We start from the raw sequence: 19010 nt of genomic DNA on the forward strand, positions 1-19010 counted from the left end.
GTATACTGCTCCACAGGACTTTCAGACTTTTAGAACAACTCATTACCTCTGGCACAAGATCTTCTTCCCAGTGGAGCAGATGAACACACATTGTCAGTGGCTATCACTGACAGAACCTCCCCTGCTACCCCCCACCAACCCTTGGCAAGTCAGAGTGTGGGGCTGGTACCTGAGTGTGTCATAGCACACACCTTATCTTTTCTTCCATCCTGTGGTCCTTCAACCTCCACACTCTTGCTCCTCACTTTTTGACCAGCATTTCTCTTCACCATTAATTGCTCTTGAGAGCCATAATGTGGAGATATCAGTTTTGGATTGGGGCGGGCACAGTGAGAAGTCCCATAATGCCAGATTATCTGATGTAGGAGCAGTACTCCAAAAGCTCATGATTCCAAATAAACCTGTTGGACTTTAACCAGTTGTGAGACTTCTTACAGTGCCCTTGAGAAGGTGGTGGTGAACCAGCTTCTTGAATCACTGCAGTTCATGTGCTGTAGATACATCTACAGTGCTAGGGAGGGAGTACCAGGATTTTGACCTAGCATCAGTGAAGGAATGGTAATTTCGTTCCAAATCAGACTGGTGTGTGGTTTGGAGAGGAACTTGCAGGTGGTGTTGCCCTTCCCTTCTAGGTGGCATAGGTCATGGATTTGGAAAGAGACTTGGTGAGTTGCTACAATGCATCTTGTAAATGATCCACACTGCTGCCAGTAGAGAAAAGGAATACTTAAGGTGGTAGCTGAGGTGCCAGTCAAGTGGACAGTTTTGTCCTGGATCATGTCAAGCTTCTTGAGTGTTGTTGAAGCTTCTGCCTTCCAGGCAGGTAGAGATTATTCCACCGCACTCTTGATTTGTGCCTTGTAGATGGTGGAGAGGGTTTGGGGAGTCAGGAGATGAGTTAGTCTCTGCAGAATTCCCATCATCTGGCCTGCTCTTGTAGCCATAGTATTTATATGGTGAATCTGGTTCAGTTTCTGGTCAATAGTGAACCCAAGATGTTGATAGTGGGGGAATTCAGCAATGGTATTGACATTGAATCTCAAGGAAAGATGGTTAGATTCTCTCTTGTTGGAAGTGGTCATTGCCTGGCAATTATATGGCGTAAATGTTACTTGACTCTTAACATCCCAGTTTGGAATGTTATCCAACTCTTGCTGTAAATGGATATGGATTGATTTTTAAAAATTATTATTTCATGGGATGTGGGCATCACTGGCTAGACCATTGTTTTTGTTGCCTATCCCTTGTATCTGAAGAGTCATTAATGATATAGAACACTGCGCATACATCTCAACTTCTGACCTCATGATAAAGGGAAGGTCATTGATGAAGCAGCTGAAGATGGCTGAGCCAGGAACACTACACTGAGGAACAGTGTCCTGAGATGATTGATTTCCAGCAAATCACAAAACCATCTTCCTTTGTGCTGGGAACCAGTGGTGAGTTTCTCCCTTGATTCCCGTTGACTCCAGTTTTGTTCTGGCTCCTTGTTGCCACACTTGATCACTTCCATTCATGCCAGCTTGGTTTGAGTTGCTGGACTTTTCCTTGGAAAACACCAACTCATTTTAGTCCCTCAATTAAGACCTCCAGGAAGAATCAGAAGTCTGGAGTTCAGCCTTCTGAAGTTTCCTTTCCACTTCTGTGGTTGGCAAAGCTTCAGGACTGAATATACTATTCAGCAATTCTGACTCCTGCTGGGGTCCCTTTAAATGGAAACACTTCCTTCGACAGATTTGGTATGCCATTCTTCCCACTCCTTTAAAGGTCGGCTAACCCAGAAGTGGAACAGTAATGCTATGGCTGAGTTAGAACCCAACAAAGCCCACTACTGATTTAAACAGGTTCCTGACACACAACCAGTCTCCCCTCTATGTGTAGATATGTCAAGATAAGTGCCACCTATTGTCTTTGTTCCTTTATTCACAGAAGCTGCCAGATCTGCTGAATGTTTCTGGAATTTTCTGTTTCTGTTTCAGATTTTCAGCAGTAGTTTGTTAGAGATTTGCGAGCTAAATCTCCAGAAATTCAGTGAATTCATTTAGTAAAATACAGTATTACTTTAAAAATGAGACTTCCTTTTAGCTAGTGACAGTTCAAAATGGCTGGGATATCGAGACAAATGATTGTTCTATATTTGATGTGTTTCACTGCATTCTAATGGATTCCATATAAGTAAACCTGATGTGTTTCTACAGGCCTCTGTTGTGGAACAGAATACTCATCTGTCAAATATGGTGGGCAACTTTGAAAATCACCTGAATAATTTCAGTGGTAAGTGATATAATTCTGTACATGATAAGCACCACAGCACTGTTTTTGTCATATGCTTCAACTTAAATTACTTTGAGCTCCAGCAGTTACAAAGCACTCACAATTGAAACTCATATTAAATTAATTAGAGATTAACAGCCAAAGCTTGGTCCTAATTAATACAGGCCTTCCTTCTCAAGATGCTGGTACAGATACACAAAATCGTTTAGTTTATTCCATCCTTTGCTGGATGATACTGTGCATAGCAGAAGTGAAAGGACTGGATATTGAGGCTGAGATTACAGAAGTAGGACTGTTCTCTTCAGAAAAGACAGCGTTGAGAGCAGTTTTGATAGAGGGCTTCAAAATTGTAAGGCGTTTGGATGAAGTCGACAGGGAGAAATTGTTCCCAGAGATGGATGGGTCGAGAACCAAAGGACACACGTTATGTGATTTCAAGAAGAAATTAGATATAGCTCTTGGGGCTAAAGGGATCATGGGATATGAGGGGAAGGCGGGATCAACCACGATGAAAATGAGTGGCGGAGCAGGTTTGAAGGGCCAAATGGCCAACTATTTCTATTTTCTATGTTTCAATGAATGAAGGTGACCCTAGAGATAACATTGATATTATGTATACTGATGTGTGATGGCAGTAGTGGGTTGTGTGGTGTGTGGGTTGGGTGGTGGAGAGGGAGAGGGTGTGGTGGGAGGGGGGAACGTTACTTAAGAGAGAGGATTATAAATTTCACTTCTGATGTCTTTCTTAAGTATATACAGCATCTTGCACCTGGGAGTGTGTGTTGATTTTTGAGTAAAGCTTCAAATAAAGACTGAAAAGCCAGTTTCTCCAATTCAAGTTTGGTTGCTGGCAGGTTATCTGTAAGGGGCATTGAAGGTATCTGGGAAGAGATTTTATTGAAAGAAAGACAGAACAAACATGGTGCATCACATGGGAGTTTGTGGGAGTTTGCATTTTGCTTTCTCTTTCTAGTTCAGGAATATTTTTCATATATTTCTTTTCTGTTTGAACAGTGGATGGAGTGACTGAAGATGAAAAGCCAAAAGTTTCCACTCAGATGTTAAAACAGCAATTTGAAAAAACAGCCCAGCCGACCCAAATGGCGACAAACACCACCAAAAAGATTAAGGTGTCTATCGTTCTTGAATGTGTGCACGTTGACAGCAATGACCATTAACATTGTTTGCTTACTGACGACACTTATAAATGCAAGAAATGCACATTTGAAATGCAGAGCCTTCAACTGGAAAAGTGTACTTTTTCTAACTTTATATCTGTTTTTTTTCTAATTCTTTAACATTTCTTTTCTCTGCTGCACATCATTATCTTTTCCACTTCCTATCATCTTGTAAAATATTACAACCCCTTTCATCATTTCTGCTCCCCCCCCACCGATGTAAAGTATTTTTGTTTCACTAAGTCATACAATTAGGGATGAAAAGGAACCGTTATGAAGAAATTAAGGATATGTTGAAGAAAACAAATAAGGTAAGAAATCACTTTAACACCACATGGTTTCCTTAATTATCACAACTGTCAGATAATGAAACCAATCCTTAAAATCTGCAGCAGAGAAGAATTTGAGGAAACAAAATAATATTACTAAACAGTTTTCCATTTATTTGTCAAAATTGCATTGACATTGAAATAGAATGTTTGCTGGAATATAATGAAGATGGGGTGTTGACCTTGCATTGCATGAAGACTGGTGTGAAACAGACTGTTATGTTCAGAAACAGCAACAAAAACTATGCCTAGTTCAACATGATTATTGACTTTTCCATTAAGACAGAGCATAACTTCCAAGAGATGCAGTGGCCTCCTGTTGTTTCTACTTCCAACATCTCCACCACAGCATGCAAGATTTCTGAAGCTACATCATTACGAGACATAGCCAGTACCGCTGCTTCAGTTTCTGTCAGTTCCAGTAACTGTGGAAGCATTGAAGAGTTCCCTCCTCCACCACCAGATTTACTGAATGAACCATCAGAAATAACTTATTTCTCGCAATCTCCCGAACTCCCTCTTCCTTCAACAAAACATATCATTCCCAAAGACCTGTATTCAAAGCAGAGAAATCTTTATGAGCTCAAGCGTTTGTGTAAACATATCAATCCAGAGATGAGAAGGAACCTGGAAAAAGAATTTATACAAGAGATCAATGAGATTGTGACAAATGAAACTAAAAATAATGATGTAATGGGAGATGTACAACAAGCTAAGTATGTCTTTGAACACACTGGCCCGAGCCCCCAGAAATGTATGAGCCCAGAAAGAGAGTATTTAGAATGGGATGAGATCCTTAAAGGAGAGGTACAGTCCATGCGCTGGATGTTTGAGACTCAACCGTTAGATTCTATCAAGGATGAATCCCCTGAGCAAAGCGATACAAAATGCATTTCACAACAGGAATTGATAGCAGGCGGTGACGTGAAGTACACAGCATGGATGTTTGAGACACAAGCTATGGACACACTTGGTGTAAGTTCTCCTGAATCTATAGAAACCGTTGGTAAGATCCCTGAGTTAGCAAGAGGAGATGTCCGCACTGCCACCTGGTTGTTTGAAACACAGCCGCTGGATTCAATGAATAAGATTCACCAAGAGGATGAGCAAGCAATAGAAACGTCAACCACTAAAGACATTACTGCTGGGGATGTTAAAACGGCAAGATATTTATTTGAAACTCAGTCCCTGGATACACTTGGGCACTTGGATTCAGTGGATGAAACAAACTTCCTGCATCTGAAAACTGAAGTTGAAGAAATTAAAGGAAATGTGAAGAAGACAACAAAGTTATTTGAAACTCAACCCCTCTATGTTATTAGGGGTCAGTCTGGTCAAGTGCTGGAAATCAAAACTGTCAAAAGAGAGGAGATTGAAAGGGGAGATGTAAGAACTGCACTCTGGCTGTTTGAGACAAAACCATTAGATATGATTCATAAGGATGTTTCAAATATAAAGGTTGTATGTGGGATCTCTAGGGAGGAAGTTAATGAAGGTGGTGTGAACAGAGCTAAATGGTTATTTGAAACACATTCCTTAGACAGCATCAAAGAACAGTTAGAAACAGACACTTCAGTCTCGCATAAAGAAGAAATACAAGGTGCTGATGTTAGTCGACAATGCTGGATGTTTGAAACCCAACCGTTTGACTCGCTGAAAGACAATGATAATGCAAGACCGATCGAAGCTGAAGAAATAATAGGGGGTGATGTGCGTTCAACAAAACACTTGTTTGAGACCGTTCCCATGGACATCTTAAAGGACAGCCCAGATGTTGGAAAACTTAAACGTGTGGTTGCTTCAGAAGAGGAAAAAGGGGATGTGAGACACCAGACATGGCTTTTTGAGACCCAACCTCTTGAGATGATTGGGGAGGAGAAAGAAAAATATACCAAAACAATTCAGCTGGAGGAAATCACAAAAGGTGATGTCAACAATCACAGACAGATGTTTGAAACAATGGATTTAAGTCACACCGATGACTATAAAAAGATTCAAGTGGATGGTGTTACCAGTGGTGCTGTAATGTCAAACAGAACCTTATTTGAAACAACTCCTCTCTACGCTGTTCAGGATAGTGCTGGACACTATCACGAGGTTAAAACAGTGAGGAGAGAAGAAATTGTAAGGGGTGATGTTCGAACCTGTAGATGGATGTTTGAGACAACACCTATCGATCAATTTGACGAAAGTATTCAAAAGTTTCAAATCATCAAGGGTATATCCAAAGAGGAAATACAATCTGGTGATGTGAAAACTGCAAAGTGGCTCTTTGAAACGCAACCACTTGATGCCATCAAGTATTTTAGCAACATAGAAGATGAGGAAATTATTACAAAGCAACATGATGATATTAAGGGAGATGTACAGACATGCAGATGGTTGTTTGAGACACAGCCAATGGATGCTCTCTATGAAAAAGTAGATATTAAAAATGAAGTTGATGAGATTCAGAAAGGAGATGTAAAAACATGCACTTGGTTATTTGAAACTCAGCCTTTAGATGCGATAAAGGATCATTCAGAAACAATTCTGACCATGCGTACAGTACAGCGGGAAGACATCCAGGGAAGTGATGTGCGAATGGCCTGCTTCCTGTTTGAGACTGAACCTCTAGGAGATATACGAGGAGAGAAGGAAGAATTTAGGCAGGTAACTAAAATTGATATACAATCAGGGGATGTATCTCGTAAGAAGTGGATCTTTGAAAATAAGTCTCTTGATCTGATAAACTCCAGTTCAGAAGAGATGTTGAAAAAAATTAAATCAATGACAGCAGAAGATATCCAGAAAGGCAACGTTATTAATTGCACTTGGCTTTTTGAAAATCGTCCAATAGACACTATCAAAGAAAATATTGAAGAGCAAGCAGTTCTCCGCACAATCACAGATGTTCAGGGTGGGGATGTTGAGAAAGGACGTTTCATTTTTGAGACTTACTCGTTGGATCAGATTAAGGAAGACTCTTCAGAGAGTACAGATCTCAATAAGTTTAGTATGGAACAAGTAGAAAAAGGAGATGTTAAGAACTACACAATGTTGTTTGAAACTCAGCCACTATATGCCATCAAAGATAAGGAAGGATGTTATCATGAAGTAACAACTGTTCGGAAGGAGGAAGTGATTAGTGGAGATGTGCGGGGCACCAGGTGGCTGTTTGAAACTAAGCCATTGGATTTGATTAAAGATACTGATGAGGTATATGTCATCAAAGCTGTGACACAGGAGGATATTCAAAAAGGTGATGTCACTTCTGCACGTTGGAGATTCGAAACACAGCCACTGGACAAAATTACAGATGATGAGAAGGTAATCCTCAAAACTGTTTCTGATGTACAAGGAGGTAATGTGAGATCAAGTACCCAACTATTTGAGTCAGATCGTGATCAAAAGTATGTCAGAACAGTCAGTGTCAGTGAAATCCAGCATGGCAACGTAAGGACTGCCACTTGGCTTTTTGAATCACATACCATTGATGAGATAAAAGGAGAAGATGCAGAATATGAAAAGATTGAGACAGTCGGACGAGAAGACATACAAACAGGAGATGTAAAACAGGCCATTTGGCTTTTTGAAAAGCAACCTTTGAAGAGCACAAAGGAAGTGAATGATGCAAATCTAAAAATACTTCAAGAAGAAATTCCACAGGTGGATGTTAAAACTACGACCTGGCTTTTTGAAACTACATCTTTGCATCAATTCAATGAAAGTGCAGTGGAAAAGCCAGAAATAATAGGGAAAAGTATTGAGGAAACACTTAAGTCACTCTATGACTGCAAACTTCTTAAATCCCAAGGAATCCTCATTGAAGCTGATGAGGTTGGGGATGTCAGAATGGCAAAATATCAACTTCTGAACCAAACATCCCCGGAGGTACAGAAAGAACAGATTGTCAGAGGAGATCTCCAAAAAATAATGATGGAGTTACTATCCAAAAAGGAGTCTACCGAGAAGGGAATTACTGTAGACCCCAACGAAAAAGGTAACGTTCATTTGACAACAGCACAACTTCTGAAAAAGACAACAGATATTAACATTGAAAAAGAAGAAATCATCGGTTGTGATGTTCAACAAGTTATCAGCAATCTTTTAAGTCGTGACAGCTCTGCAAAAAAGGGGATTCTGATTCAAGAGAGTGAGAAAGGGAATGTTAAGATGACAGTTTATTCTCTTCTCAATAGACCAGATGACGTGAAAATTCAGCAAGATGAAGTACCAAAAAGTGATATAAAAGCCACAATCGATAAGCTAATAACTACGTCTCAGGACAGTGAACTTGCTCAGAAAGTTACAGTAAGTGACACTGAAAAAGGCAACGTTCAGTTTTACACAACTTGTATTGAATCGGGAGCTTTGGACTACCTTAAACTACTTCAACAAGGGATTGATGAAAATGCCATGGAACAGCAGAAGTCTGAGGAAATAATACATGGCGATGTTGAGGGTACCAAACAAAAGCTGAAGCAGCAGCAAACACAGATTGAACGGACAGTTGCAGAATCTGAAATTCTATCTGGTGATGTCCAAAATGCAGTGCTGAATTTTATGGCTGAACAGCAAAATGTATCTGCCTGTGTAGAGAAAGAAGAAATTGTACGAGGCGATTTAAGAGCAGCCTTGTATTCACTCAATCAGGCCATAAATCAACCCACAGTGGTAGAAAAGGAAGAAGTCATACGTGGCAATCTATCTGCAACTCTCAAATCTCTTGAAGAAGCAAAATCTCAGAAGAAACATACTGAAAAGTTTGAAGTAATTTCAGGAGATATCAAAGGCATGAGAGAGTCTCTGGGAAAGTCAATAAATACCAACACTGAAGTGGTCGAGGAAGGTGTGGTACGTGGCGACCTCCAAAGTATTTCAAAATGTTCAGATGAAACACGAAGCAAAAGGGAGCAAGCTGAAAAGGAGTTGAGCATGGGAACTGACCTTCAATCCTCATTGACGAATATAATGGAAACAGCTTCTGAAAAGAAAATGCTATATACAATGAGTGATAAAGATGATGTGGAAGCTTCTATCCAAAATCTACCATCAGAACAGTGGGTTCAACCTCAGTATAGTGGAACAGGAACTGTTCAAAATCAAATCCACCAAGAAAGCCAGAAACAAATTGCAGAAGACTTTGGCCATAAAGGTTCCATAAAATCTCTTGTAACAACTCAAGAGCAAGGTAGGGTGGGTATTACAAAAGGTGTTAAGACAATACAGACAAAACATGAGGGTATTAAAAAAGTTAACATGAAAGGAGACGCTTCAGTGAAAAGTGATCTACAAAAGGAAGTTCAATCGCTTTCGCCAATTGATAAGCAACATCAATATAACGTAAATGAAGGTGTTAAAGAAGACATGAAGAAAAGCTTAGATATGCACAGTATCAGGAGGACATTCAAACATAGTGGTGCACAAAGTGTGCCAGCAACCAGAATCAAGTCCACAGATGATGCATACAATGCTCACAAAGTAAGAGAATCCTTTGGCTCAGCTGACAGACAGATAGTTAAAAAGAAGACTTCAGCCTCAGCAGGTGGTCAGAGTTCTTTCCAGTCACCAAGAATTTCTGAGGTTATTGAAATACCAAAGACTGAGATTTTTACAGATGCTGAAACAATAGTTGCACAAGCCATGAACGCTCAATCCACTCAGGGCCTCAGTACTGTTCAGCAGGTTGCACAGGTATCCAGTCAAACAGTTCAGTCCCAGTCAATTATGGAACATGATAGCAAAAGTAAACAGGAAATTAAAAGTAACGAATTGCATAAAACTGCTGACAACCTTAGTCAAAGGGTAAATAAAGAACTTGCGTCTAAGAACAAACCCGGGACTACCTCATTTGAAAAAGTACGAACATCTGCAAACAAAATGGACATTCAAACTCAAAATGCTCAAAAGAAAGGATTCAGCCACGTAAAGATGGACAAAAAGAGTGTGCCAGGGGTTCAGTTTACAACTCCCCCTCCACCTCCACCTGCTCCTCTCCCCTCTGATAGTAAACACTTGTTTTCTCCTCCTCCTTCACATATCGAAGAAGATGGTCAAATGTTCCCTCTCCCACCGCCACCACCAAAATCAGAGATGTATGAAATGGAACTCCCTCCTCCTCCTTTTCCTACTCCACCCCCTCCTCTTCCCCCTATCAGTCCTACAATACCTCTGGCTCAGGAAATATTCATAGCAGGACATCCTCCTCCAACCCCTTCACAGTCTGATTTAATTCCACCGTCTCATCCCCAATCACCTTCTCAACAAAGGAAACCTGTTAATAAAGCATCAAAGTTGCAATCCTCACCAAAAATGCCAAATCTTGAATACAACAAACAAAAAGAGCAACCTAAGAAAGACCTCCAACTTACTTCAAGACCTAATGTAATTATAGCAGAGGATTCCATACTATCAAAGCAAGATCTTCAACAGCAACAACATGAATTCACACAAGAGAAGCATCATGAGCCTGTTCAGCATTCAACACGTCCACAGATTATACAATCACCACCCCAGCAATCAGTAGCAAGGCCTGTTCAAAGGCCAACACAGAAAAAGCAAGCACAAGCTCCTTCTGCTGTCAACAAAGCTTTTATGCCACTAGATTCTTCACCCAAGACAGAAACTGTAAAACCACAACCTAAGCCTTATACCAGGAAATTTAAAACGCCTTTAATGATAGCCGAGGAAAAATACAGGAAGGAGAGAGAAGAAATGGAAAGAAGTAAAGCAGCCAAAATGGCCTGGCCTGTAAATACAGGGAAGCAAGCTCCAGCAGTGTTAAAAAGCACAACTGAAGGAGGATCTGAAAATAGTTTCACAGCGAAGCCTTCAGTTCTGCCGAATGTTAAATCGCTTGTTGGTCACCAGACTTCCCCAGCTAGTCAGGTAACGGGAAGAGAAAACATGTCCACTGTTGAAAAAGATCAGATTTCTCCAAAACCAGAAGAGTCCAGCACTGCAGAGCAGCATGTCCATCTAAAGCCAGCACAGCCCACAGCATCAGAGGTTTTGGCATCCACTTCAGGCTCGTCCTCCCAGTCGGCAGTTGTAGCTGCTTCAGAGCAACTGCACCAAATCTTAAAACAGTCCTCAGATGCAATCAGTAATAAGGAAGAGGTGTTTAACGCATTTAAAGATTCAGTGAAAAACATTGGCTTGGAAGTCGTTAAACAAGACAAGGAGTTTCACACAAAGCCTCAAGAACAGCCCAGTCATGTAAAGCCTCGATCAGTTTATTCGCCGAAATTTAAGGTTAAAACTATTCAGCTACCTAAAGGGGGTCAAATGATGCCAGAAAAGAAGGAGCAAACACAGATTTTGAAACCAGAAGAAAACAAAAGTCAGGAGAAAACTGCCACAAAGCAATTTCAACTAAAACAAAATAATCATGTGGCTGTGGCTAAACAAGAGCAGCATAACATTATTGTTCAACAGCATAATCAGTTGGGTGAATATCACCTATCGGCCACTGTAGGTAAGGATCAGCACATTGAAAAGGCAACTAGTCCACAAACGCTTGCAACTGACATTGCACAAGATCAGGTAAAAAGTAAGAAAGCAGTACAACATATTCAACAATCATATAGAGCTCATTCGAAAGAAATTCAGAAAGTGCAGCAAAAGAAGGAAAAAAGGGCCACATACAAAGAAATGAAGAATGAAAAAATGCAGATGCATCATGTTAAAGCCCAGAAAGAAGCATTTCCAAAACTTCAAGGTGAACAAGATCAGGAGAAAACTGATTTCACTGTCATTCATCAGAAGCCTTTAGGCGAACAGGTACGTGTGCAAAAACAGCTTGACTGCAAGGAAAAGCTCTTTTCAGAAAATCAGCTTGAACATAAAACAGAACAGGGATCCTTTCAGGCAACAGATCAGCAGACTTGTTATGTAAGATATGAAGGCAGTAAGCAAGGGCTGGACCCTGCTCACACAGAGAGTACAAAACAGGAGAACAAGGAGCGTAGAAATACTGTAGTGCACGAAAAGGAATTTGACAAAGGTGTGGAAAGACATTATGTAGAAATTAGTGATAGTTACCGAAAGCGTGAGGAACTGCAAAATATTTTGTTCCGACTGATTCAGTTTGAAAAGGCAAATGACAACATAGATCTAAATGCATTAAAAGCCTTTTTGGAGAATGTTCCTAAGTGGCTGACAGATGGCCATGGATTTCCAATGAAGGTTATCAAAGGGAATGATTTGCAAACGATGAAAAAAGATCTCACACAGATTAAACAGAAAGCACTACGAAAGCTTGCATATTTTGATGAATCAATACAAAAAGCATTGATTTCGATATCTGGTATAAAACCTGAAAAAGAAACATTTGGTAGTAGTACACCATCACAGAAGATATCCAAGATAAGCATTGGCTCTTGCAAATTAGATAAACAAGGGAAAAGAAATGTAGAGGAGCAAACATGTGAAATCAGAAAACAACAATTGAGTGAAATTGCAGAGCAGAGAGCACAGTCTCCAGCGAAGAGAATGTTATCACCATCCCCTTCTTACATCACCATTGAGTCTACAGCAAGGCGCACAGAATCACCTCTTCGGACTGTTCCTTCTCCTCCACTTTCTCATAAAGCATACAGTACACCATCTCCAGTCCAACGGGAAACCACTCCGACACCTCCACTACCGATGCGCAGCTCAGACACACCAACATCCAGAATTCGCACATCTTCAACATCATCCTCTCCACCCAGGGGTAAACGTTACGATCAGCTTGCCAAACTTAAAGATACCACAGCAAAATTGTCACAGGGCATTTCACAATCTACCCAGTCTACACACGTTCAGGTAGCGGAAAAGAGGTCAGAAATTATACCCTCTCCAGCAACTCTTCGACGGCAGTTAAAGATTGACACGCCGGTTGCGGATTTATTACCGAAACATGAATCTCCTGTAACATCCGTTACGGTTAAGGATATAACCGAAATGTTTGAAGAGGCTCGAAGGTCAGAAGAGAACAAAGTGTATGTGCGTAAAGATCCCATAGACATTCCAGAACGTTTGGGCTCTGATACTGAGGAGTCTGAATCTGCAGTTAGCAAGCAAAATGTTCAGATGCCTAAAGTAGATCTTTCAGAACTTGTTCATAAATTTGAAGTGCCATATCAAGCCATTTCCTTTCCAAAGGAACCAGTCACAACCACCGAAAGGTCAGGAACTGATGGTGAAGACAATGCTTTTGGGAAAATACCTCTGTTTGAGGACATCCCAATGTTTGATATAAAACCTGTGTTTGACAGCTCTGGGCAAATGACTATTCCTATAAAACATGAACAACCCCAGGCAGATGGAAAACCACTGAAAAAATCTAAATATTCGCAGAAAGCCAAGGAAGGCATTAAGGCATCAACACAATCTATGCGGTATCCTGATGCAATTAATAAGCAGAGCACACACGTGGATGATTTTGAAACTGAAACAACTGGCTCCAGAACCAGACTACAGCACTCTGAAATGTTTTCAGGCATTGATTCCAGGCATGCACCACCAACCTATGAGGATGTGATTTCAGGACAGATATTAGATATATCAGCCGATAACACACCGGAAGAATTGCTGAAGAATTTTCAAAAGACGTGGCAGGAAAGTGAGCGTGTCTTCAGGAGCCTTGGTTACGAAATTTCAGACACCAGTGAAACTAGGTGGCAAGAAGATGTACTTCAGGAAGATGTTTTGACTGGTAATCTGCATGAACAGTGTGAAGGTTAATCTTAAATAGACAATTAAATTCATAAACCCAATATCTATTATAGCGATAAAAAGAATTAATACTAGCCTATTTTCCTTTACTGATTTCCTGTACTACTTTACACCTCATTACACTTTTTCCATGATGAATGTGAACATTCATATTAATACTGAATGAAGTCAAATATGATTTCTTTGGTACTGAAATTGGGGTAATGTTGTAGAGTAAATATTTCCACTTGTAAGACTAATTGGAGTTATTTTTGTGTGACAACTTCAATAATTTACATTTCTATAAGAAATTTCTCAAAGTTGGGAATGCCGGAGCACTTTCAAAGATAAATGTTAATTGATCAGAAGTGTGAAAGAGATAAATTAGATGAGATTGAAAATAAGGCTGGAGAAAGATATTTGGGAAGTTTTTGAAAGTGGGATGGAGGCAATAAGGCAGAGGTGCTGAGGATGGAAGTTGTTTGAAGAGTAACTGCTGATGGTAAACCAGAGGGGACAAGGGACAAGTACATCAGTACTAGAAGAATGGGTAATGTGCAAAAACCAATCCCGGAGGAGATCACAGTAGTTCAGAAGGAGGAGGCCACATTTGACGGCAAAGAAAAGGATCTTAAAATCAATTATCTGGAATAACAATGGAGCTTCTTACAAACAGCCCTACTTTACCATTTTGATTCTAAGTGCTGGGCGGACTTGAAAGTGGGAGTGTTTCAGATCAGGCTTTTAGACCCATTCTCTGGCGCCCCCATATGCACTCCGGCTGAAAAAAATATCAGCAAGTCCAAATCGTGCTGCAGAAGCCTCTGGGCAGGGCTTAACATGGCAAAAATCTTGCAGCTCCGATGGTGCCTCCAAGGCCTTGGTAAAGGGGGAGGCAGGAATGGATCGCGCTATTCACCTCACGCCTGACTTTACCAAGTTTTCGCACCTGAAAACGTGCACAACGTGATGGTAAAATCAGGCCCAAAATGTGGATAAACAAAATAGGATTAGAGTAGTGCACCAAGCATAATCCTTTTGTTATCTATCTTTATAATACATATCCCTGTTTTCTCCTTTAATAATTCAAAAATCCCTTTGAAATATAATTTTGCACTTTCATCTTCTGCGACATATTCATATAGCACTATGTAAGAAGTTATTTTCCTGGAATTGTTTTTAACTGGTATAGCTCAAATTCTGATAATGTCACTTTGATTTGGACTTTTGGCTAGGAATGTCATTATTTTTTAAAACAATTCTTTTCAGCTTTTTATGCTTAACGAATTGTGAGATCTGAGAATGGAGTTTTTTCCATTTTGGAAACCCAGACTCACACCAAGCACTTCCAAATGAGGCATCGGTATATGGAGAATAAAACTCTGTACTGCAACAAGTAGATATACATTTATAAAGCACCTTTAATATAGAACATAGAAAAACTACAGCACTAACAGGCACTTCGGCCCACAAGTTGCACCGAACATCTTTATCTACTAGGCTTACCTATAACCCTCAATCCTACTAAATCCCATGTACTCATCCAGAAGTCTCTTAAAAGACTCTAACGAATCTGCTTCCACCACCATTGCCAGCAGCCGATTCCACGCACCCACCACCCTGAGTGGAAAACTTACCCCTGACACCTCCTCTATACCTACTCCCCAGCACCCTAAACCTGTGTCTTCTTGTGGCAGCCATTTCAGCCCTGGGAAAAAGCCTCTGAGAATCCACCCGATCAATACCTCTCAACATCTTATACACTTCTATCAGGTCACCTCTCATCCTTCTCTCCAAGGAGAAAAGACCGAGCTCTCTCAACCTATCCTCATAAGGCACACCACCCAATCCAGGCAACATCCTTGTAAATCTCCTCTGCACCCTTTCAATGGTTTCCACATCCTCCCTATAATGAGGTGACCAGAATTGAGCACAGTACTCAAAGTGGAGTCTGACCAGGGTCTTAGACAGCTGCAGCATTATCTCCTGATTCCTAAACTCAATTCCTCGATTGATGAAGGCCAGTACACCATATACCTTCTTAACCACATCTCCTACCTGAAAAGCAGATTTGAGAGTCCTATGCACCCGGACCCCAAGATCCTTCTGATCTTCCATACTGCTAAGAGTCTTACCCTTAATATTATATTCCTTCGCCCCATTTGACCTGCCAAAATGAACCACCACACGCTTATCCGGATTGAAGTCCATCTGCCACTTCTCCATCCAGTCTTACATCCTACCTATGGGATAGAATATACATAGGATATAGGTTATAGATATATATTGAAACATCCCGAGGCACTCACAAGTGCATTATAAAGCAAAGTATGACACCAAGCCACGTAAGGTGATATCAGGTCAGATGACCAGTAGCTTGGTCAAAGAGGTAAATTTTAAGGATTGAGTGCCTTAAAGGAGGAAAGTTGGGTAGGGAAGGGACAAGACAGCTGCAGGCATGGCCACTAATGTTAGAGCAATTAAAATTGGGATGCACAAGAGGTCAAAATTAGAGGATATCTCAGAGAGTGATGGTGTTGGAGAAGATTACAAAGGTTGAAACGGGCAAAACTGTGGAGTGATTTGAAAACAATGATGAGAATTTTAAAATCAAGACATTGCTTTGCTGGAACCAGTGTAGGTCAGCGAGCACCGGGTTGATTGAGAAACACACGCACTACTCCCCATCTTCCACCATCAGTGCCAGAGGCAGCTCCCAGAAAGTGCCAATGCCTGGGCATGAACCTCAGCCCTTGAACAATGCGCACACCTCTATTGGGATCAACTCACCAGGTGCATGCCCAGGATGGCCTGCCTTACCCTCATATCAACAGGAATAGGCAATGTAACAGTGGGGCGGGTGGAGTTGGGAGGCAGGGATTATCAGGTGTGAAGGCCTGATAATGACATTTAAATTTTTTCAAATTGGGAATTCCCATTATGTCATTGGCAAGGAGTGGGGAGAATCACTACGGGAAATCTTGCCGGCATAAGCTTTGTTTTGGAATTCCTGCAGGATTTATCAAACCAACTGAAAATGGGAGTAGAAAATCCCCCAGCATTTCAACTGAGGTCCAACCAGTGTTCTACATAATTGTTGTTCTGTTTCCTTAATTATATATTTTAAATCTGTTCTGCCTAAGTCCAGAATTCCATTACCCTTTATTGATTATTATATCTCAGAACAAGCTCATAATGATTTACATATCTGCACCCTTAAATCCCTTTGCTTATTTTCCTCCTAGTGCTTCATATTCAGATTATAGTACTGTATGCCATTCTTTCATCTACAGTGCATTGCACTAAACTTTATTATGTTAAGAGGCATTTGCCATTAACAACATATTCACTTACAATTTCGTCTACTCACCAGAGTACATCACACCTCCTTGCTTGGTATCATTTGAAACCTTGGACTAGCATTCCTCTATTCTCAAATCCATCTTTCATGTAACTTCATCTAAAAGTATTGCAGAGATAAATCAAGATTGAATTGAAGGAACTATTTTTTCTCAAAGAGTAGTGTTTGTCTGAAGAATAATTGCCTGAATATGTTAGACAAAAATTCCGAGTCTTGATCAGACTCCATTGGAGCATTAGAGTCAGTTTTGAACACTACACCTTGGGAAAGATGTGTCTGCTTTGGAGTGGGAACTGCACAGATTCATATCAACGATATTGGAATTTCAAATGTTAAATTTGAAGATCAGGTTGCATAAACGTGGTTTGTATTGTTTTGTGTAGTGTTGAATTTAGCAAATGAAGGAGAGATCAAATCAAGTCTTCTAAAATTTAGGAAGAGATAGAATAGGGTAAATGTTTACCCTCCTCCCATCTCTGGTGGGAGAGACTAGAGCTCGGACTGAAGTCAAGAAACACTGTGCAAATGATTGTGGAAATCTGGAACTCTACCCTTCAAAAAGCCATGGATGCTGGTCATTTGAAATTTTCAAGATTTGAGTTGTTCAGTTTGGGTTATGTAATGGTATCACAGGCAATGGGGCAAAGACAGACAAATGGAATTGGGATACTGACCAGTCCTGATTTAATTGGGTAATGGAACAGGTTGTATGACCTGATTCTCACATTAAACACACACATCCAATTCTAACCAGTGTTACAAAAACAAGTTACTGCAGAAATCTGAAATACCTGAATTACTGAGATTCCTAGAAATACAAGGAACCTGTGGGAGGCTATCGGTGATTACTTGGAGGTACCTTCGTACAGTGGCAGGCGGTCCTGACATGGGCAAAACCAATGTGGATAGGAAGTGGCCATTAATAAACCACTTAAGTGGCTCACCTAGCTGCTCAATGTGCACTCCAGAAAGTTGTGAGCCCTTCAGCATGGTGAGGGCCTGGAAGGGGACAGGGAAGAGAAGAGAAGGAAATGGAAGCAGCAGGAGATGATGCTGAATCGAGAGGTGCCCCTTCTGCATGGCAAGGTGTTACTGCGTGGGAAGCAATCCTTCCCTTTCTCCTACATTGATGCACAGCCTCTGGTTCCTTTGTGTCACCTTGAATTCCTGTAGTGTAATGACAGGCTTTGGCATACACACTCTCCCTCAAGAAGCCCATCTGCAATCCTGCAATCCTGCCACACCAGTTTTAGTTGGACAGCAAACCTGCCTCCAGATCAATTAAGTGTTGTTCCCCATGGAAATCTGAACTTTAATAAAATTCCCAGTGGAGATGGGTTTCTGACAAAAATAGTCCTGGCTCCTATTTCCTGCCTCCAATGAGAAAGTAAAGCTCAGGCTGTTTGCTGAGTTACTATCAATGCTACTGCCTGTACGAGATTGTACCTTACATTGTAATTGTGTCATCTATTTGTTCCATTTTAAAGTTTAAAGTTTATCTGTTAGTGTCACAAGTAGGTTTACGTTAATACTGCAAATTAAATTACTGTGAAAATCCCCAAGCCACCACACTCAGGCATCTGTTTAGGTATGCTGAGAGAAAATTTAGTATGGCCAATGCACCTAACCAACACGTCTTTCAGACTATGTGAGGAAACTGGAGCACCCGAAGGAAATCCATGTGGACTTGGAGAGAATGTGCAAACTCCGCACAGACGGAGGATTGTACAGTAAAGGCAGAATGGCAAGCAAAAAATAGCCAAGAAATATGGAGAGGAATGAAAATGTAAGGAGTTAGACCTTAAAAAAATTGAACTGAGGAGAAGAACAGGGTTGTTTTAATTGCAGATGCACAGTTTAAGAGGAGACATAATATTGAAATGTGGAAGACGAATAATAAAACTAGTGAACAGATTATCTGGACTGTAAGTGCTAGATGGCATAAATCTAAAATTAACAACCCAAAACGTATTCAGAAGTAATTATTTTACCTCACAATAGTGGATGTGCGAGGGATAATTTTGAAAAATTGCTGAACAAAATATCAGGGGGAATACATGTTCAGTTTTCCAGTAATTCACCTAGTTGGCAAAGCTCCAAAGGAGGTGTGAATCTTGAAAAATCACCACTTTAGATACAGACTCAGATATAAAGTAGTTGGTACACTATCAAGTGACACTTCTGAAA

General features: G+C 40.6%; 1 protein-coding gene across 5 annotated transcripts in view; it reads left to right on the forward strand.

Moving 5' to 3' along the window:
- xirp2b (xin actin binding repeat containing 2b) overlaps positions 1 to 19010 on the forward strand; it is a 122488-nt gene that overhangs the window by 96584 nt on the left and 6894 nt on the right. For 4 of the 5 annotated variants that reach the window (XM_080199196.1, XM_080199199.1, XM_080199198.1 and 1 more), the window contains 3 exons: positions 2199 to 2274; positions 3289 to 3404; positions 4064 to 13487. In XM_080199196.1, coding sequence (XP_080055322.1) covers positions 2199 to 2274; positions 3289 to 3404; positions 4064 to 13487 — 9616 coding nt within the window. The remainder of the gene's footprint in view (positions 1 to 2198; positions 2275 to 3288; positions 3405 to 4063; positions 13488 to 19010) is intronic. The other variant, XM_080199197.1, reaches the window with a different exon arrangement.

This window comes from Carcharhinus amblyrhynchos, chromosome 11, assembly GCF_965287045.1.
Source record: "Carcharhinus amblyrhynchos chromosome 11, sCarAmb.v2.hapA, whole genome shotgun sequence".
Taxonomy (NCBI): domain Eukaryota; kingdom Metazoa; phylum Chordata; class Chondrichthyes; order Carcharhiniformes; family Carcharhinidae; genus Carcharhinus; species Carcharhinus amblyrhynchos.